The 21,545-nt window shown below is 37.8% G+C and overlaps 1 protein-coding gene, 1 non-coding gene and 1 pseudogene across 3 annotated transcripts; 2 read left to right on the top strand and 1 right to left on the bottom strand.

The window, feature by feature from the left end:
- Positions 1 to 468: 468 nt before the first annotated feature.
- Positions 469 to 20,512, top strand: LOC106345390 (adenine phosphoribosyltransferase 3-like). 2 transcript variants are annotated; one of them, XM_048752921.1, is made up of 6 exons: positions 469 to 970; positions 1,140 to 1,261; positions 19,627 to 19,719; positions 19,825 to 19,974; positions 20,081 to 20,139; positions 20,245 to 20,512. In XM_048752921.1, the coding sequence occupies exons 1-6, from the start codon at positions 807 to 809 to the stop codon at positions 20,296 to 20,298; spliced, it is 642 nt and encodes a 213-aa protein (XP_048608878.1). In that variant the 5' UTR covers positions 469 to 806; the 3' UTR covers positions 20,299 to 20,512. The 2 variants fall into 2 exon arrangements, with proteins under 2 accessions (XP_048608878.1, XP_048608877.1); XM_048752920.1 differs by having other exon boundaries at positions 469 to 1,261.
- LOC125584781 lies at positions 3,500 to 3,594 on the bottom strand (annotated as a pseudogene).
- Positions 10,595 to 10,701, top strand: LOC125584820. The gene has a single exon (XR_007321727.1). It is a non-coding gene; the product is annotated as a small nucleolar RNA R71 (small nucleolar RNA).
- Positions 20,513 to 21,545: the final 1,033 nt, after the last annotated feature.

Raw genomic sequence — 21,545 nt, 5'->3', positions numbered from 1 at the left:
GCTACCCTAAAAAATATATACTATACTATTCATTTCACCGAATATAGTATAGACGAAGAGTTCATCTTTTTCAATCATTCTTTCATTTCTTAGACATGCTGATACACATTCATTTGGCTCACTCTCATTATTTTTTACCACCATATAGAGATCGTCTCCATCTCCTCCCTTTTTTCTGACACGGCGACACGTTGCAGATCCGCCATCGTTATTCCTCATCATTGGATATCTATCATGGATCTAACTCTGATGCGATAATCTCAATCTCATTTGCAAGATTTAAAAACGAAAACAATATGAAAACAAAAATCATGATTGTGAGAATCATTAAGTTATGAGAAGGAGAGAAAAAATGAAAGAGTTGGTGTGTGTTCTCACCGTCTACGCCTTCATAGTTGCCTCTTTTTTACCACAATTGATTGTTCTTCTCGTGAGAAGAAATCAATTCAAGAAAAAGTCCGGGAAGAAGAATTTCAACCTACTGTAAAGTTACCAAAATAAAGCACATGTGAGAGAATGTGTGATTTTCAAGGACCACACGTTACTTTTGAGTATTATTATTATATTAATTTTTCTTTATTTTTTCTCGCAGGTTTCAACCGGTTGCATATGAGGGCAATATGGCAATATTATGTATAAGAGGCAGAGTGTAGAGGTGATGTAGGTTTTTTGGTTAGCCATTGAATTATAATTTGTTTGATGGTTATACCACCCAATTCCCCTTTTTTAATCTCATTGGCTTTTTTTTTTGACAAAAAAATCTTTCATAGTATTTAATCCTTATTTTTATAGAAAATTACAAAATTATGTCGCTCACAATTATTCACCTTTTTCTCCTTCTCTCTCCCTTAAGAAAACAGAGGATTTACGTTCAGTGTTTTTCGTTGACAATGTCAGGAAACAAAGAAGAAGAGGATCCTCGTATCAACGGAATCAAAACAAAGATCCGTGTCGTTACATGCTCTGTTTCGTCTCGTTGAAAATGTTGTTTGTCTGAACTGCTTTCTTGGTTATTTTCTTGAGAAATTCAGGGGATGTTGTACTGTTACCTTAACAGCTTATTGTCACGAATCTATTTTTTTGTTAGAGGATGTTGTTATGAGTTGTAAGAAAGAATATAAAGGGTTATAAATAAGGAGGAAAATTGCAGGAATAATGTTTCAAGACATAACAACAGTACTGTTGGATCCGAAAGCTTTCAAAGATACAATCGATCTGTTTGTTGAGAGGTACAGGGACAACAACATCTCAGTGGTTGCAGGTATTGATATCTTGCATATTTACATTGTTTTATCCATTTATACATGTGCATTTTCATAATATAGATTAGGATTTAGCCATGTCTAAGTTGCATTTTGCATACATATGTCTCTATTAGGTATTGGAGTATCACATGGAGTTCCAGGAGACATTTGAGTGCATTTGGAACTCAAAGGAGGCGATTAGAGTGATCTTTGGACGAGCACTGCCTAGAGCGACTTCCCGGAGCGACTACATGAAGTCGTTGTGCACCACATCCCGGAGCGACTTTCCCAGAGCGACCGCACGAAGTCGCTCGCGTTTTCACGTCCGGAGACACACAGATTTGACCCTGGAGCGACCTTCCAGAGCGACGTGCCGAAGTCGCTCCCGATGTTCAGAGCGACCTGTTGGAGCGACACACCAAGGTCGCTCGCGTCCTCTCGTCCGGAGATACCAAAATCGAGCATCCTGGAGCGACCTTCCGGAGCGACACAGCTAGGTCGCTCGCGAGGAGACGACCCGGGAGCGACGTCTTCGGAGCGACACAGCCAGGTCGCTCGCGAGGAGACGATCCGGGAGCGACGTCTTCAGAGCGACACAGCCAGGTCGCTCGCGAAGAAACGACCCGGGAGCGACCTCTCGCAGCGACGTGCCGAGGTCGCTCCGCGTCTATTTGTTTGGCCGAATTTATGTTTTCTCAAGAGCCTTTTCGTCATTTCATTATGCACGTTTTTTACTTTTCAAAACCTATGTTTTAAGTACCTTTTGTAGCCACCAGAGGCAAATCTTTTTTTCTAGAGAAGAACTAGTGAAAACTTCTTTTGATTCAGATTTGATTGCTTTGATCTTGTGTTCTTGTTGATTTCTTGTCTATTTCTCTACATGATTAATCTGAAATCCAATATGGGTTTAAGAGAAATCATGGAGATTAGTGAGTAATCACTTTTGAATTCATGGGTTAGGGAGATTAAAGGTGATTAGGTTAGTTCTAGGATGTTTTAGTGTAGATCATTCTTGTTCCTTGCTAGTAGAGTATTCAAAATGTATCTTCTGAGTTGGCCACTCAAAAGTTGATCTTTAGGCATTTCCCACCCACAAGATGTTTGATGAAATGCCTGAGACAACTCTCCTAAACTTTTAACATACTTTACCAAAGACATTTGTTGTTAAAGGTGTTAAGATAGCCAATAGACTTGTTAGTAATGATTGCTTTCATATTATTCAACCAAAGACATTTGATGTTTGAGATATGTTAGTAAATGAACATTCATCTAGACATAGAGTGTGTTTAAGATTGTGTCTAAGCTTAAGGTTGATAGTTTGATTGATCGTTAGCCATCCTTAGTTCGAAACTTGATCACCCAAGGTCTAATCCCTATGCCCATGAGTTCTCTTTTCCCTTAGTCAAGAAAGTATCATTCTGTAATTGCTTTCTAGTATTAGTAGTAGTTAAAACCCCTTTAAATCATCGGTTGCACTTAGATTAAGTAAGTACTTGCATTCTCAATGCTTAAAATCCCTTAGAATTGGTTCGACAATCATTATACTACAACATTTGTCTTAGGAGCCTTGAAAACTCCTAACATCAAATTGGCGCCATTGCCAAATTCTGAGTAGATTTAAACATTGAGATTTAGTCACTTGCTTAAAACTAAGTCATTTTAATTTTGTTTTGTTACTGATTCTTCTTCTTCACCTACCTTTCACTTTCAGGTGTATGAACTTGAGGAGCAGGGGTCCATCAAACCTAGTTCCAATAGTAGCAGACATCAGAGCTTTCGAGAGGGAGTGTGCTAGAGCTAGAAGAGAAGAAGAACAACAAGCCCACTTGCAGAGGTTGGATATTGATATGGCAGATCAACCGCAAGGGGCAGAACACCAACCGCGGGCAGCTCGACCCATTGGTACTTATGACCGGCCCAACGTTCATGGCCATAGACTGGGAATCCGAGCATCGTCCGTGGCAGCCAACAACTTTGAGATCAAATCAGTACTCCTCAACGTGATCGAGAACAACAAGTATCATGGCTTGGCTCTAGAGGACCCATTTGATCACTTGGATAGGTTCGACAGCTACTGTGGGTTGTCAAAAACCAATGGTGTGTCTGAGGATTCCTTGAAGCTGAAGTTATTTCCTTTCTCTTTGGGGGATAAGGCACGTCAGTGGGAGAAGTCTCTACCCAGCGACTCTATCACTACTTGGGATGAGTGCAAGAGAGCATCCTTGGAGAAATTCTTCTCATCCTCAAGAACTGCTAAGCTGCGAAATGAGATCTCCAGTTTCCAAGAAGGATTCAGTGAAGCCTGGGAGAGATTCGAGGACTACCAAGCTCAATGCCCACACCATGGTTTCTCTAAGGAGAGCTTGCTGAGCACATTCTACCGTGGTGTTCTTCCTAAGTACAGGGCCAGACTGGATACAGCTAGCAATGGGTTCTTCTTGGGGAGAACTAAGGAAGATGCAGAGGAGCTGGTTGACAACATGGAAAAGAGTGATGCAGTCTACAGTGGAGACCACGACAGAGGCAGTCAAACAGATGATAAGCAGACGAGGAAGGAGTTAAAAGCTCTACAGGATAAGATAGACATCCTCCTTGCTGATAAAGCTACAAAAGAGCAGCTGCACTTTGTTGGTAACCAAAGCCAAGAGACACCACCTGTTGTCCATGAGGTTGAGGGTTTGGAAGGTCAGGAAGAGCTGTGTTTCATCAACAACAATGGTAGCTAGTACAAAAAAGAGCCAAACTTTCAGTACAACAACTACCAACAGAAATCCTATCCCAACAACCAACACAATGGTTATCCGCCTAGAAACAACCAGCAAAGCAGCTATCATCCTCAGCAAAACCCCTCGTCTGGTTCCTCTGCTCCTCAAGAGACCAGCACTGATACCTTACTGAAACAAATCTTAGAATCTCATAGTAGAAGTGAGAAGCATGTTGGTTATGAGTTAAAGAACCTTCATTCCAAGATTGATGGGAGCTACAATGAGCTCAACAACAAGTTCTCAAATCTTGCTTCTACAGTCAAGAATTTAGAGAATCAGTTTGCTTCCATGAACACTCACCAGAATCGCCAGCAGGGATCTCTACCTGGAAAATCTGACCAAAACCCCAAGGAGGCCAAAGCTATCACCCTTAGGAGTGGTAAGCAGTTACCTCCTACAACCCTCACCAGGGATGCTGAGAAACTAGGTGAGGAGGTGGCCATCAACTTAGATGATGAAGTGGTGATTGTTGATGAGAAAATCAATGATGAAATCTTGGAGAAGATTGTGGAAGCTAAAGGTAAAGGAAAGGTTGGGGAAGAAAAGAAAACAGTGAAAGATGGTGAAGTTGTTGCTCCAGCATGATGATTCTTACCCATGAGTGCAGTGCCATCATCCAGAGGCTTGATGTTCCAGAGAAGTTAGAGGATCCAGGATGCTTCACACTACCTTGTGCTCTTGGACCTATGGTATTTGAGAAATGTCTATGCGATTTGGGAGCTAGTGTCAGCGTGATGCCTTTGTCTGTTGCAAAGAAGCTTGGATTCACTCAGTACAAGAAGTGTAGACTCTCTCTGGTGTTAGCTGATCGTTCAGTGAAGTACCATGTGGGCATCTTAGAGGACTTCCCTGTGAAGATTGGAAGGTACGAGATACCTACAGATTTTGTGGTGCTTGAGATGGGTGAGGAGGCTCAAGACCCATTGATTCTTGGAAGGCCATTCTTAGCTACAGCAGGAGCAATTGTTAAGGTGAAAGAGGGCACGATTGATCTCCATTTGGGTAAAGGGCATGTTCTCCACTTTGACATCAAAGGAAAAATGAAGAAACCAACTGTGTTCGGGCAAGCCTTCTACATTGAAGAGATGGGCACTCCTGCTAATGAGCACCTTGAAGAGTTACCACCTGAGGACGACGAGGAGGGAGCATCTCCCTCTACTCATTCTCCATAGAAGGTAACCCACTACTTTCCCTTGTATATACCAGTTTTTCTTTGCATTTATCTCTCTTTTAGGTATCTCTTTCAACTTACTAACACAGAGACTGTGTGAACTAAGTTTGGGGGAGGTACCAAGTATTTGATCACGTTTACTTTGATGATTTTGAGTCTCATGCATTTTATTATACATACATATTTGATAAAAAAAACATATAGATTGCATCAATTGCATTTTTAGGAGAGTCTAGAGCATATAGGTTGCATTCACTTGCATTGGGAGCAATGATTTTAAATGCCTTGTAAAGAACACTACTTTGCACCTGAGTAGCTTATGCACCTCTCAAAAAGACTTGTATGCTTCGAGCCTTGAAAACTCTTTCTGAAACTTGTTGATTGCTGAAACTCAACCTTTGAAGCCAACTACAACCTTGTTTGAACTGAACGAACTTAATGCTTCTTGCTTATGGTCCCTTGTGTACTGAGTCGTGGATATACAAACTTGAGTTGTCACATCTTTTATGCCAATCTTTTTGACAAACTCGAGTGGTACACCATTCCCAAAACCCTTCCCTCCTTTTGAACTTTCATTATTTGATGAGTGAGGCATTTTTCGGAAAGCCTTACATGTGCATAATGTTGAGAGTATCGGGAACGGCAATGTTTGGTCTTCATTCTTGCTAGATTAGGCACTCTATTGTCTAGCTATAGGTGGGGGTGAGTGTTGTGACTATGGTTTTAAAGCATGAAAAGTTCGAAGGAAAAGAATAGACTCTTTTGTTTAAACGGATAATCTTATTGGAACTGATACACTAAATATGAATCTTTGCTACTGCCAAGTTAACAGTTGTGATTATAGTACTTTAGATTCAATCCAGAGGACCAGTCTACACTTTACTCTTATAAATTTCAATGACAAGCTAAAAAGAAAATGGTTTTCAATTCAATTGGTGACGCGGAAAACAAGTAAACTAGAGTTTGATTCAATTTAACAAGAAGCTAACCTAGGGTATTTCATTGGGTGTTGAGCGAGAGCCAAACAATTATTCAAGCGCGATGCAGTGCTTTCTAGAACTCGGATCACTCAGCTGGAACACCCCACTGTCGTGGTGGTGATCTCTTTGCTGGTCGATCCCATCATCTAACTGTCGTTGAGATGAGAAACGACTGCAAGCCTTAGAGATCAGGTCCGATCAGTTCACTTACTACTCTAATATCTATTTTCGCTGATTAGGGATACTAAGCTCATTCAATACATGTCAAGCTATCTCCTAAGCGGTTAGCTAGGCGATAAACTTAGGATCTAACATCAAGTGATCAGATTAATGGAAGCCTTAAGAATAGTATGGATGAAGAATAATCAATAATAGCTTATCTATGTTTAGCTCATATTTCAACACCCTAAAAACCCTAGGCGAGCTAGATCACTACTCAATCATTATGCAAGCAATCAAAGACATAGATCCTGAATGAAACTGCATAATAAAAGAGATAGAAAGAGGGTTCATGATAATTTTCTCTATGGTGAGAGAGATGGAGCCTTCTCCCTTTACAATCCAAAAGCACAAAAGTCTCCAATGGTTTTCTTATGTCTAGAATAGCGTAGAATGGTAAAGAGAAACAGAAAATATGATATATCAAAGCCACAGGCGGCTGGGAGAGAAAATAGGGATAATTAGGGCAAATCCCGCAATGATTGTAGTTTCCTTAAAAATCTCTGCCGCTGGAACACTCACTCGGAACAGTCATCAAGACTGTTTTGCGTGAAAACCACCAAATTGCATTGTTTTCTGCCTGTTTTGTTCCAGCTGGTCCATCTCCCATCCAATGCAACTCCAGACCTGTAATGACTCCAAAAGGACTAGAAAGACTCGATAAAGACTTGAAAACCAATTTAAAAGCATATATACAAGATGTATAAAACACCATATATCAATTCCCCCAGACTTAGATCCTTGTTTGTCCTCAAACAATATCAAGTATCAAGAACAGAGAGAAAGGTTTGAAAGTGTGGGAACTCTCCTATTCTCAGCAACCATACTTTAACCACGAATCTTTGAACCATACAAGCAGTAAAACTAGGACAACACACCCTTACTGGAACCCCACTGACTGCTGTTCAAAAATCGGCTCCATACTCTTCATCTCAAACCTGAAAAAGCAACACTATCGAGACAGAACTCCCTACATTCATTTAAGAGTAGCGTGAGCTTTTCATCACAGGCATCATTCAGGGTAGACGGTCTAGGTGTGGAACAGGCTATTTAATGGTGGAGTTAAGAGTGTTTAGGGGCTACCATTTCATTGAAGAGGATGCAGGATATCACAAAAAACGGCAAGAGAGGATAGATCCATTGATGTCCACAGCCTCTACTCGTTTTTGCTATATCTGGTGCGACTGTTCTGATGACGGAACATGCAACTGATTGTTCTGCTTTCCACTTTCCTCTACACACTCTTCAATACTTGGTACCAACTTCTTGCTCGACCTTTCCAGTGGCTCCATGTTTCTTTTCTTTCTTCCCCTTCTCCATCACATTAATCTCGTTTTTTTTTTTTTTTTTTTGATTGTTGATATGGTGATGTGACGAAGGAGGTAATACATGATCGTTCTGAGTGCCACTGGTGGTTCTAATTTCACGACCATTCTGGTTCTCCACCCCTGCTCTTGCACAGTTCGTTGGTTATAGAGCGGTTGCTCCCTTAATCTGCTTGTTCTCCTTTCGGACATAATTTCTGCAGCAGAAACGAGTAAGAGGCTGCGTTGATCCTTTCCTCTCCGACCTTTTTTCACATATCTGCACATATGACACTGAAAAACAAATGCATGAAGGTGGAATAAAGGCTAAGGTGCAGGGTGGGAACTAGCTAAAGATGAGCTAGCCACTCAGGATCAGCAAGATGGATAAAAAGGATAAGAAGTCCTGAGTGTGTTCTCGTTTCCCTGATCTAATGCCCATAACAAGAAGAATTTCAGTCAAGATTAGGTTTAAGTAAGGTGGAGTTAAGTCTACCCAGTGTAACCTGATCGGCTGAGAACTTCTGGAGAATCAAGTGAGATATGTCAGGGTGTTCCAGGTCCACATGTGTGTCTTTCGCCACTGCTAAGGTCACTGAATAAGATAACTAAAGCACGAGGTGGTCAGTGATCAACACGGAATAAGGTCCTAATTTCCACAAATTTTGACTGACTCAATAAAAACTCACTCAAATTGACCCAAAAGAAAAACAAAAGAAAGAAACGAGTTAGTAAACGACGAAAACCCTCCCCCAGACTTACTTCACAACGTCTCCGGTGTGAAAATAAATCAGAGAGAAGGTGAAAACAAGAATAAAATTCTGAGATACTTACTTGAGTGGAGCAGGCGCTCCATGAAAATTCTGGGTGTTCTGTCGTCAGATGGTCGCCTGGAACAACCGCTCTTTTCAGGGGGTAGGTTGTTCCGTTTCTGCAACCCAGAATTTTTGAAGTATCTCGAATTTTTATGCTTTTTGACCTGAAAATCAATAAACTAAAACGAAAATAAGCAACCAAAAACAAAAGCAAGTTATATTTACACTTACCAGTGGGTTGCCTCCCACCAAGCGCTTGGTTTAAGTCACTAGCTTGACTTGGTGACATGGATCAGTCGGGTTGATCATGAGGACTTGTTCCAAAACAAGCTCCACAATCAGACATGTTCAACTTCAGAACTCTGCTCAGCAACCCTTTCACAGCTGTTTTTCCTTTCTCCTTCAGCTCATGTGTGAGAATAGCTCTGACTTTAGAGAAAGGTTTAGAGGTACCGTTGCACTTTACCTCATACTCAATGGAGTTCCCATCACACTTGAGAGGTATCAAAGTCATTGTAGGATCTCCCTTGACCCTTTTCTTCTGGACTTTCTGTTTCATCCTTGAATTTCCTCTGAATTTAGTAGGATCAGTGCTAGGATCTTCATCAAAGAACAGTCTGCTCTCACCATTATCACCATGCTCCTTCTCTGGAACAACCTTCAGCTTTTCTACATCAAACACTGAGATGCAAGAGGCGTGTGATGAGGAAGATCTGGTGGGTACAGCTTTGTAGAAAATTTTCTTGTTGATGTTGGAGAAGCAGACTCTCTTCTTAGGCATATCGATGGTTGCTCAAACAGTAGCCATGAATGTCCTTCCAAATATCAAAGGCATCTCATGATCCTTGTTCATCTCAACAACTTGAAACTCAGCAGGAACAATGCATTCCCCTACTTGAACATGAAGGCTGCGGATGGTTCCATATGGGACTGCTCTGGAAGAGTTTGCAAAGGTCAGGGTCAGTTGAGAACACTCAACATCAGCAATACCCAAATCGTCTACAATAGCCTTTGAGATGAGATTCACACAAGAACCAGAGTCACAAAGAGCGTCCTTGAAGGTTGTTCCTGCGATGGAACATGGGAAAACAAACTTTCCAGGATCATCAACCTTAGGCAATACCTTCAGTGCTGGCATAGACAGTGCTCTGGTATAGAGGACCTTGATCTCTTCTGGAGTCTCTCTACAGTTTTTAAAGAACTGGAGCAATGGACGAATCTGCAGAGCATCTTCGAATGCAAGTTCTTTAGGAAGCCTTCTCACCATCTTGTTAAAACCTATCAGATGCTCTTCACCAATGGGATCCATCAGATGTCTAGGTGGAATTGGATGGGGAACCTTAGGAACATAGACTCGGACTGGTGGAGTTTCAGCAGGTTCGCTAGGAGCAATCATTTCAGATCTAGCAGACTGCTCTGTGTTCTCTTCTGCGACTAGAATAGTCTCAGCAAACGGCTGCTCTACTGCATTACAGTGCTCAGTCCTTGGATTTTTATCAGTTCTTCTAGGGAGCGTCTCTTGTTGCCTCTTGACACTCTCAGCTGTTTGAGCAAGCTGAACATCGATCTTTCTCATATGGATCGCAAGATTGTCATACTTGTTATTCAGCTCAGTGAACATGTTGCCCATCCTGGTGTCAATTTATGTGGTTACCTAATTCAACACCTTGGCCTGAACCTGCTGACCCTGCAACAGCTATTGCATCATCATACCCAGACTTTGCAGCTCATCTGGTTGACTGTTCTCGTTAGCTGGAACAGCTTGCTGATTGCTCTGTGGTTGTCGCTTGTTCTGGTTCTGAATATGTCCGGCCATAGCTTGCTCCATGCTGAAGACGTGCCCTTGGTTGTTTTTCAGTAGCTGATCAACCTTGGCAGTCAACTCATCTATTTTCTGGGTGTGAGAACTGTTCCCTTTCAAGGAGCAATCACTCTCCTCTTTCTTATTAGCTGAGCTAGCAGCCATGTTCTCAATCAGCTTAAATGCTCCATCAGTGGTTTGAGTCATGAAGTCTCCATTGCTCGCAGAGTTCAGAGCACCTTGGTATTTCCAGTCCACTCCATCATAGAAAATGTCCAGGAGGTAATCATCATCAAATCCATGGTGAGGACATTCTCTGCGATAGTCATTGAAGTGCTCCCATGTGTCGCAGAAAGGCTCATCAGTGAGCTGTCTGAAGGAGGTGATCTTGTTCCTCAATGCAGTTGTTCTCGCCTTAGAGTAGAAATGGCTGAGGAACGCTGATCGGACCTGTTCCCATGAAGTGAGAGAGCCGGTAGGGAGAGAGTTCAACCACCGTGCAGCTTTTCCATCAAGAGAGAATGGGAATAACATGCACGTGATGTAGTCTGGTGGAACACCATTCACGCGAGTGAAACTACAGACTTTTTCGAAGCTCTCAATATGCTCCATTGGAATTTCTGTAGAGAGACCAGAGAACACCTTTCTCTGTAGTAGACCAATCAAAGCAGGCTTGATCTCGAAGTCCTGCCTGGTGCAGAGTGGAGGAACAATGGCAGAGCGCGTAGTAGGGATGTTAGGCGGAAGGTTTCTCTGCCCGATTGGAACAGTCTGCGCCTGTTGTTCCTGCTGCGCGAGAGCAGCCTGTTTAGCAGCATCCTGCTGAGCTTGGATGGTCTGCTGCATTTGTTGCATCTGCTGCTGCATGAGTGCCATAGCCGCAGCGAGATCATCCTGATTGGTGTGATCACCCATAGTGGTGTCTGTTTGCCTTGGTTGTTGACGGTTCTGACGTTCTAATCTCGCTAGTTCTTCGTTGGTGAGCTGATGCAATGGTCCTTGTGCGTTGCTCCGAGTATGTCTACTGGTCATGCACCTGGATCATTAGCTGTGACAAAGAAACAGAGGCGAGTTAGATATCTTAGACTTAAAATGAAACTGAAAGTAGAGGTAAAAAAAAATCTGGTCCCCGTCGCAACGGCGCCAAAACTTGATACACTAAATATGAATCTTTGCTACTGCCAAGTTAACAGTTGTGATTATAGTACTTTAGATTCAATCCAGAGGACCAGTCTACACTTTACTCTTATAAATTTCAATGACAAGCTAAAAAGAAAATGGTTTTCAATTCAATTGGTGACGCGGAAAACAAGTAAACTAGAGTTTGATTCAATTTAACAAGAAGCTAGCCTAGGGTATTTCATTGGGTGTTGAGCGAGAACCAAACAATTATTCAAGCGCGATGCAGTGCTTTCTAGAACTCGGATCACTCAGCTGGAACACCCCACTGTCGTGGTGGTGATCTCTTTGCTGGTCGATCCCATCATCTAACTGTCGTTGAGATGAGAAACGACTGCAAGCCTTAGAGATCAGGTCCGATCAGTTCACTTACTACCCAAATATCTACTTTCGCTGATTAGGGATACTAAGCTCATTCAATACATGTCAAGCTATCTCCTAAGCGGTTAGTTAGGCGATAAACTTAGGATCTAACATCAAGTGATCAGATTAATGGAAGCCTTAAGAATAGTATGGATGAAGAATAATCAAGAATAGCTTATCTATGTTTAGCTCATATTTCAACACCCTAAAAACCCTAGGCGAGCTAGATCACTACTCAATCATTATGCAAGCAATCAAAGACATAGATCCTGAATGAAACTGCATAATAAAAGAGATAGAAAGAGGGTTCAGGATAATCTTCTCTATGGTGAGAGAGATGGAGCCTTCTCCCTTTACAATCCAAAAGCACAAAAGTCTCCAATGGTTTTCTTCTGTCTAAAATAGCGTAGAATGGTAAAGAGAAACAGAAAATATGATGTATCAAAGCCACAGGCGGCTGGGAGAGAAAATAGGGATAATTAGGGCAAATCCCGTAATGATTGTAGTTTCCTTAAAAATCTCTGCCGCTGGAACACTCACTCGGAACAGTCATCAAGACTGTTCTGCGTGAAAACCACCAAATTGCATTGTTTTCTACCTCTTTTGTTCCAGCTTGTCCATCTCCCATCCAATGCAACTCCAGACCTGTAATGACTCCAAAAGGACTAGAAATACTCGATAAAGACTTGAAAACCAATTTAAAAGCATATATACAAGATGTATAAAACACCATATATCAGGAACTAATAGATAAACGTCTAGCTCGAGTTTATGAAAAAGTTTTGGCCCCCGAAAAAAAAATGAGAAAGAAAGAAAAGGGGGCTAGCAAAGTTGTTTAGAGCTAAGATTTGTTTAGAAGTTGAGAAAATCCTTTATAGATTTCAAAGAAAAAGAGTTTTATGTGCAAAGTATTCTTGGGATCTTTTGGTGAGAGATGGGAGTTAGGTTTGACATTGGAAAGTGATTGTGTATGTTTGGGAAAAGGGTAGAACAATGGAGATTGAGCATTGTATGCATGAGTTGGTCCTTTTCTTAGATACATTATGTGCAATGTCAAGGCTACTTGTTTTGAGAGTAAACTACTTTAAAAGATCATGTATCTTGAACCCCTTGACTCACTTGATTAAAAAGCTTCCCCTTACCCAAATGATTTGGACCAATTGACCATTTGCAAGAATTCACTTGATGTTATGCTTAATGAACTTGAGAGTTAGCTGATTTGCATATGTGAATGCATGATGATGAGTGTAGGGATGAAAAAAGTTGATACAGACCTAGAGAAGCTAGAGTATAATAAGAGAAGGTGTACTAATGCTGAATTTAGATGTTGATTTGAGTGCTTTGTGTGTTTCTTTTGGCTATGAGCTCCCACCTTCAAACCTCTCTCCCTATGAGTTCTAGAAAGTTCACTTGAGGATAAGTAAAAGAATAAGTTTGGGGGAGTTGATATCTTGCATATTTACATTGTTTTATCCATTTATGCATGTGCATTTTCATAATATAGATTAGGATTTAGCCATGTCTAGGTTGCATTTTGCATACATATGTCTCTATTAGGTATTGGAGTACCACATGGAGTTCCTTGAGACATTTGGGTGCATTTGGAGCTCAAAGGAGGTGATTAGAGTGATCTTTGGACGAGCACTGCCTGGAGCGACTTCCCCGAGCGACTACATGAAGTCGCTGTGCACCACATCCCAGAGCGACTTTCCCAGAGCGACCACACGAAGTCGCTCGCGTTTTCACGTCCGGAGACACACAGATTTGACCCTGGAGCGACCTCCCAAAGCGACGTGCCGAAGTCGCTCCCGATGTTCAGAGCGACCTGTTGGAGCGACACACCAAGGTCGCTCGCGTCCTCTCGTCCAGAGACACCAAAATCGAGCATCCTGGAGCGACCTTTCGGAGCGACACAGCTAGGTCACTCGCGAGGAGACGACCCGGGAACGACGTCTTCGGAGTGACACAGCCAGGTCGCTCACAAGGAGATGACCTGGGAGCGACGTCTTCGGAGTGACACAGCCAGGTCACTCGCGAAGAAACGACCCGGGAGCGACCTCTCGCAGCGACGTGCCGAGGTCGCTCCGCGTCTATTTGTTTGGCCGAATTTATGTTTTCTCAAGGGCCTTTTCGTCATTTCATTATGCACGTTTTTTACTTTTCAAAACCTATGTTTTGAGTACCTTTTGTAGCCACCAGAGGCAAATCTTTTTTTCTAGAGAAGAACTAGTGAAAACTTCTTTTGATTCAGATTTGATTGCTTTGATCTTGTGTTCTTGTTGATTTCTTGTCTATTTCTCTACATGATTAATCTGAAATCTAATATGGGTTTAAGAGGAATCATGGAGATTAGTGAGTAATCACTTTTGAATTGATGGGTTAGAGAGATTAAGGGTGATTAGGTTAGTTCTAGGATGTTTTAGTGTAGATCATTCTTGTTCCTTGCTAGTAGAGTATTCATAATGCATCTTCTGAGTTGGCCACTCAAAAGTTGATCTTTAGGCATTTTCCACCCACAAGGTGTTTGATGAAATGCCTGAGACAACTCTCCTAAGCTTTTAACATACTTTACCAAAGACATTTGTTGTTAAAGGGGTTAAGATAACCAATAGACTTGTTAGTAATAATTGCTTTTATATTATTCAACCAAAGACATTTGATGTTTGAGATATGTTAGTAAATGAACATTCATCTAGACATAGAGTGTGTTTAAGATTGTGTCTAAGCTTAAGGTTGATAGTTTGATTGATCGTTAGCCATCCTTAGTTCGAAACTTGATCACCCAAGGTCTAATCCCTATGCCCATGAGTTTTCTTTTCCCTTCGTCAAGAAAGTATCATTCTGTAATTGTTTTCTAGTATTAGTAGTAGTTAAAACCCCTTTAAATCATCGGTTGCACTTAAATTACGTAAGTACTTGCATTCTCAATGCTTGAAATCCCTTAGAATTGGTTCAATAATCACTATACTACAACATTTGTTTTATGAGCCTTGAAAACTCCTAGCATCAGCTATTCTCTCTCTAATTTGTAATTCATCATTTTTTATTAACTTTATAAACATTAGATACAGTATAGTGTAATTTCGATGGGTTTACTGTTTAGAACTTCGAACTAATTGAGTAAACTCGAGTCTTTTATTGTTTTGAAGGTTTTTGAACATAGACTACTGAAAATTCAAATTCAGTTTTTTTACACAAGCTAATTTAGTGTAGTTTTGAACCGTAAAATAGATAAATTTGAAAATATAGTATACGGTCTAATTTTTTGTATTCCAAAGTCTTTCTTTACATTGAACTTTGATGGAGAGTGCTTGGATTATACATCTCAATTAGGTGGCTCAACTTTTTATCAATTGGTTGTTAATTTTTTTAATTAATGACTATTGTTCTTGTTTTTACATGTGGTTGTGTCTGAAGTTATATATGACTTATTCAAAATATATTGTTTTATAAAAAATCGACGACTATTTCCCCACAAATATTATCATATAGCACTATTTTTTTTCCAAAATATGACTTTTTTGCTATTTATCCCCGAAAATAATGTTCGGATCTTATTTCCCATGAATATAAAGTTTCATCCATATTTTCCCACTAATATAAAGATCAAAATCGAAAACCCCATGAAATTGATTTATATTGGTTTACTATTTTTAAGCAAACCAACAGTTTTAGGGTTCCTGATTGAAATTGATTCGGGGCTTTTGTTCTTTCGGGTCTTTTAAGTTTTGGAATGTCGGGTTGGGTTTTTGTTCTGCGCCAGATTTATGTTTGGTCTGGAATTATTTTGTCTGGGTTTAGCTTTTCGGTTTGTTTTATGAGATTCAAGATTAAAAATTTGGTTTTCAGTGAGAAAACCAAGATTGGTGAGGAAATATGTTTCAAATTTTATTTTCAGGAATAAATAGCACTGGTCATACTTCGGAAAATATTTGATGCTATGCGATAGTACTTGTGAGGAAATAGTTTAACATACATTTTATTTTTTTACAAAAAAAGAACCAATTAGATATCAATATTAGAAAGTCAGATACATAAAAAAAAGAAAGTCAAATGCATATGAAAGAGACATTGTACCGTTCGAATTAGTTTGACCTTTGCATCTGTACTCACGCTCATAGGTACATACAGGCACAGTTAAATAGCATACCACATTCTGATCCGCGTAGTTGCGGAGAATCTTCTAAATTTAAATTTGTATTTTCAAATTAAAATTTTATGCTTTAGTGATATTTTATAAACTTCGGTTTGTGATCAGATTGTATATTTTAATTTTTGGTTTGGTTCTGGTTCGGTTATGGATTTTGGTTTTTGGTTCAATAAAATATAGTAATAGTTAGGTTATTTATAAATTTCAGTTTGGTTAGGGTTCTGTTATTTTAGTTTTTGGTTAGATTCAAATAACAATGTTAGAAACCCGATAAAATTTCGAGTTCAATTTGTGTGCATGGGTATGAATATGGATATGAAATTTTCGATTTTGATTCTAATTTAGGTAGCTATATTTTTGATTGTATTTCCTTATTTTTATTTTTTGTATGAAATATTTCTATATTTTAAATATGTTTAAAAAATTGGTATATCTCAAGATTATATGTAAATTGTATATTTTAAGAGTTATGATCTCAATATACCATATCATTTGAAATAGTAAATATTTTTACTTTAAAGAGGGACTAAGTATCTATTTTTTTTAGTAATAGATCGATATATAGTAGAAATTCTATAAACTAATGCTATCGTTTCCGAATCGGACTTGTTCAAAATAGAAAAAAAAGATAAAATAATAAAATAATTATTATTTCTATTTAATATCAGATGCACAAATATTTTGGAGTCATAATGATCAACTTTTTAAATTAACTGAATAAATTGTGAACAAATTTTTAAACTATTTCCGGAAAGATGGAATGTAATCAATATATTCTAATATAAAAAGAGCAAAAACAGGAAATGAATAAAATAATAATATTCTGAAATCGTTAAATAAAAATACGTTGAACAATACAAATCTTATTTATTATCTTTTCAATTTAAATAATTTTTTAGGTTGGGTATTTAAAACAGATGTTTTAATTTACACAGAAAAGCTTTACAAATATATGTTTAAATATTTTTATAATATAACAAACAATATATTTTGGTTTCAGAATTTAAACAAACAAAATCTTATTGATCCTCTTTTTATAGGTAGAAATCTCCAACTTCCCTGATGAGACTCCTGGTAAAGAAAGTCCACGAACCACGAACAATATTTTTGATTAAAAATATTTATATCATAAAAGGCATCAGAGATGAATTATCAAAATTTTACTTTAAAAAATGACCAAAAACCACGAACTTGAAATCACAAGTAAGGAATGGAATATACAATAACATGTCAGATTTCCCACTAAAAATGAGAAACACTATCGCTTGCAGTATAATGATGAATGTAATATCGTCGACGAGATAAATTGACTTTTCAAAGACATGAGACATATCAATATTTGTCGGTTTAGCGTATTGTGGATCTTTGATGAAAGCATGAAGCATCATATTCTTTGCTTTCCTCATCAAAAATCTTATTTTCTCTGTTTGCACAAAATCAGAGATTGGATGAAGCCAATGTTGTGTAAAATATGGGAATTTCAGAAGAAATTAAGAGAGCAAAACCTTAATTAATATAGCATGTGACTCTATCAACTCGTCGCATGGAGATGGCTGTTTCGAGAAACTTTGGTGCAGCGTTTGATGGCGATTAAAGGTTGAATGTGTTTAAACCTTATCTGGAAATAATTAGTATAATATATCGAGATATAATTAGGTTAATATTGAAATACATCAGTATAGATTATATAATAAGTGTGTCTTTATATTTAGTCACATGTTCAATAGATCCAAATTTAAAACATACCATAGTAAGATCAAATAAGACTCTAAATTAATAGACTACGTATCTTTTTAAAAAGTAAACTTAAATAATCAAATATTTGGTTAATATCGTTTATTCTCTCAAACTTTTGGTTGAGACAAGATTCTCCATTATCTCTGAAATATAATTTTTGTGTGTGATTGAGTGAGATTGATTGTCTGGATCATGCTTCTTCCTAAATCATATAAGAGCTTTAATAAAAAAAATCGCATATTCTTTTCCACAGTCTTCTACTTTTGAAACGCTTATTGTTGATCTTGCTTATATGTAAAAAGTGTGTGTGGTGGGTACTGTTTGGATAGATGTGTGGTCGAGTGATGGATGTAACCTTTTAAAAGAGTTGGCCCTAAACGAACTTCATTTGGATTTGCCTTCTTTTTCTATCATCATTGTTTTGGCCAATTCTTTTCTTCTCTCTTTTTGCTTTTATGTCTCTCTTCTTTTGTATAACAAGTAGGCATGTGCATTAGAGTCTTCAGATCAGATTCATGTTGGTTTCTCAGGTATGGGTTATCCTGCTTTAGATATTGAAATCTAACTGGGTATATAATTTTTTTTATTCAAGTTCAGATTTGTTTCTTTTGGATTCATTTGGTTCGAATCTATAACTAAAATACCTATAAAATATTTGTAGTTTTTGGATATGTCGCTGATTCGGTTAGTTCGGGTATTTAAGACCAGAAAATACTCAAAATATCTGAACTGAATTAAAATTTAGTTGAAATCTGTCATATTTCTCAAATAATTTACAAAATAACAAAAAATAAGTTATTAATAATGGAAATTAAAAATTTAAAACTTATAATGTGACATTTAAACTTTTATATTACTTAATATGTTATAAAAGAATAATAAAAATTACAAACAAAAAACGTTACAAATAAATCATAAATTAAAAAATATATATAATAGAACACATAAAGTCATAGTCTTAGATATTCATGTTTTTAGGTTGGGTAAGAATCAGTTCTTATCGGATCATATCTTTTCGGTCTAGGTATATTCAGATCGGTTCTTTTCGGTTATGGTTCTTTCGGGTGTAGAAATTTTGAACTTAACAATGCACTTGTAAATTTTTTGTTCGGTTTTGGGTCGGATAATTTTGGATCGGTTCCGGTTCAAATTTTTGGGTCTGGTAAAAAACTCATTTTTATTGATACTGTTGAAATGATGGGAAGTGTGATGAAGTACATCATTTCCTTTTACTTGTTAAATCTCGATGCTTTTTCAATTGCCTTTTTAAACAAATAGATTTTGTCTATACAGATTTTAAAGGAAAAGTTATCAAAGCAATACAAACTCATTTGATATAATACAAAATGTATAGTTATCAGTCAAGAACAATGAAACTGGGTGAAATTCAAATGATTCAGCATTTGTATTATGATGTTCTATTTATATAGTTACCATAAAGACCGTGTTGGAGGAGGTGTGCATAGCACATGGTTGATGGTACATGACACAATTAAAAAATAGTTATATATTTTAGTATTCAATCTTTTTTTGTTAATTATTTCAAATGTATGAAATAAGAAAAACATCGTATTGGGTTTTGTTGTTGGGATATACATAGCTTGACTACTTGTAACATTCGACCGTATCTTTGGCGTTAGTGCTCTGTAATCTGTATATTGGCTTCGTTGTTGGGACAAAGAGATTGCTTATCTTTCTCTTCTAAATCATTGTTCTTGATAAGACTCTTGTAAGTTGTAACAACTCGATAACAAAAAAAAATATATAATTGTGTTTTCATAAAAGAATGCTACGACTTATTGTGATTTATGCTACTTACCAAGAGACCTTCCTTTGCTAAAATGACATAACCGCAAAAACAGCGTTTGCATTTACAACGACGTTTGTTGTCATTCCAGGAATAGAGGCTCGTGGTTTCCTATTCGGTCCACCAATCGCATTAGCCATTGGAGCAAAGTTCGTTCCTCTCCCGAAACCCAAGAAACTGCCAGGTTCTTTAACTTTTTATATTTCTCATACAACTTACATCATAAATAGCACCAATTTTACATGTCTAACTGAGTAGTTTATGGTGATATGACGTGTTATATAATTAGGTGAAACAATCTTTGAAGAATACGAATTGGAGTACGGAAATGACCGGCTAGAGATGCACGTAGGAGCTGTTGAAGCCGGAGACCGAGCTTTGGTGGTTGATGACCTTATCGCAACCGGTGGTACTCTCTGCGCCGCCATTAACTTGCTAGGTAAATTCCTTCAGTTTTATGAAAAAGCCATTGGAGTTATTAACTTTAAACCTAACCAAATTGATATAAATTCATTACTATTTGTGAATGTGTTTGACCGTGTCAGAGAGGGTTGGGGCGGAAGTTGTGGAATGTGCATGTGTGATCGAGTTACCCGAATTACAGGTTTGCTGTCCTAAAATTTAATACATTATATTCAGACTAATAGATTGAGATCTTTTGTATTGGTGTGACATTCAATTTCTTAAGGTGAGAAATTATTTTTTGCAGGGAAGGCAGAGACTCAAGGGGAAACCATTATGTATGCTTGTGGAGTATCGATGATGATTTTAGCTGAGATGTTTGGTTTAATGATTTGGTTAACTAATTATTGGTTATGCACCGAAAACTCGGATTATGCAGACTTATTAGTGGATTATACAATATTTTAATTTAAACTCTGGCGGATTAGCTGGAACAAATAATATTCTTGGTTCACCCTACCTAGAAGTTCACCAACCAATAAGATTGTGTTATTTCATATTTGATATCTTTTAAAAAGGAAACAAAATATTGTCAAATTATATTATCTTTTTAAAATTAAAAGGTAAAAATAAATAAATAAAAATAGTAGTAATTACAAAAAAAAATATTTTTAACGGCGTCAGCAAACATTAAACCCTAAATCATAATCTCTAAACCCTAAATCCTAAACCTAAACCCTTGGGTAAATCCTAAACTCCAAGATAAATCTTAAACTCTAGGATAAATCTTAAACTCTAAATCAAAATCACTAAACACTAAAACACTTAAGGGTTTAGGGTTTAGAGTTTTAGAATTTAGTATTTTTATTTAGAGTTTAGGATTTATCCAAGGGTTTAGGGTTTACCCCAGGGTTTAGAGTTTACCCAAGGGTTTAGAGTTTACCCAAGGGTTTAGGTTTATCCAAGGGTTTAGGGTTTAGGGATTAGGATTTAGGGTTTAGTGTTTTTAAAAAGATTTTTTTTAATTTTTTTTTCTGTAACTGCTATTTTTTTTAAAAAAATTTAAAAAACATAATATAACTTAATAATATTTTGTTTCCTTTTTTAAAAGATATCGAATTTGAAATAATGAAATCCTATTGGTTAGTGAATGTTCACCCCAGAGAGTGAACCAAGAATAACTCAAAAGTTATTTACTGCTAAGAAGATTATGCTAAATTTTCGGTGGTACACAAAATAGAGGTTTAAATCGGGTGATAATACAGTAACATCATCATTACACTACCGAGTATGTAAGTTAGTTACGGGTCTACAAATCACATTGAAGTAGTTATCGTATAAACATTGTAGATACTGTATAAACACACATTATACACATCATTACCCTGGCTTATGGGTTCGAGAATATATGGGAAGGTGGACAAAGGTGACTATTGCATATATATACACATAAAACTTCAAATATATTGTGAAAAACTGTTGTCTTATTACACCAAAAAAAAACAAAAAACAAAGGATCTGGTTCTAGCTTTTTATTTATATATTTTCTCTGCCATGTGAAATCAAAGGTTTTTCATTTCTGAAAGCAGAAAAAATTTTATCATCTGA

Source organism: Brassica napus, chromosome C3, assembly GCF_020379485.1.
Source record: "Brassica napus cultivar Da-Ae chromosome C3, Da-Ae, whole genome shotgun sequence".
NCBI lineage: Eukaryota > Viridiplantae > Streptophyta > Magnoliopsida > Brassicales > Brassicaceae > Brassica > Brassica napus.
Note: the sequence above shows the minus strand (reverse complement) of the source record. Positions and strands in the feature narration are given on the sequence as shown.

Bases quoted from the DNA above. Each gene is read 5' to 3' on its own strand.
- LOC106345390 (XM_048752921.1), top strand. From the start codon at position 807: ATGTCGCTCACAATTATTCACCTTTTTCTCCTTCTCTCTCCCTTAAGA. The intron at 1,262-19,626 runs GTATTGATATCT...TTGTCATTCCAG, and splicing joins CAACATCTCAGTGGTTGCAG to GAATAGAGGCTCGTGGTTTC. The intron at 20,140-20,244 runs GTTTGCTGTCCT...TATTTTTTGCAG, and splicing joins TCGAGTTACCCGAATTACAG to GGAAGGCAGAGACTCAAGGG.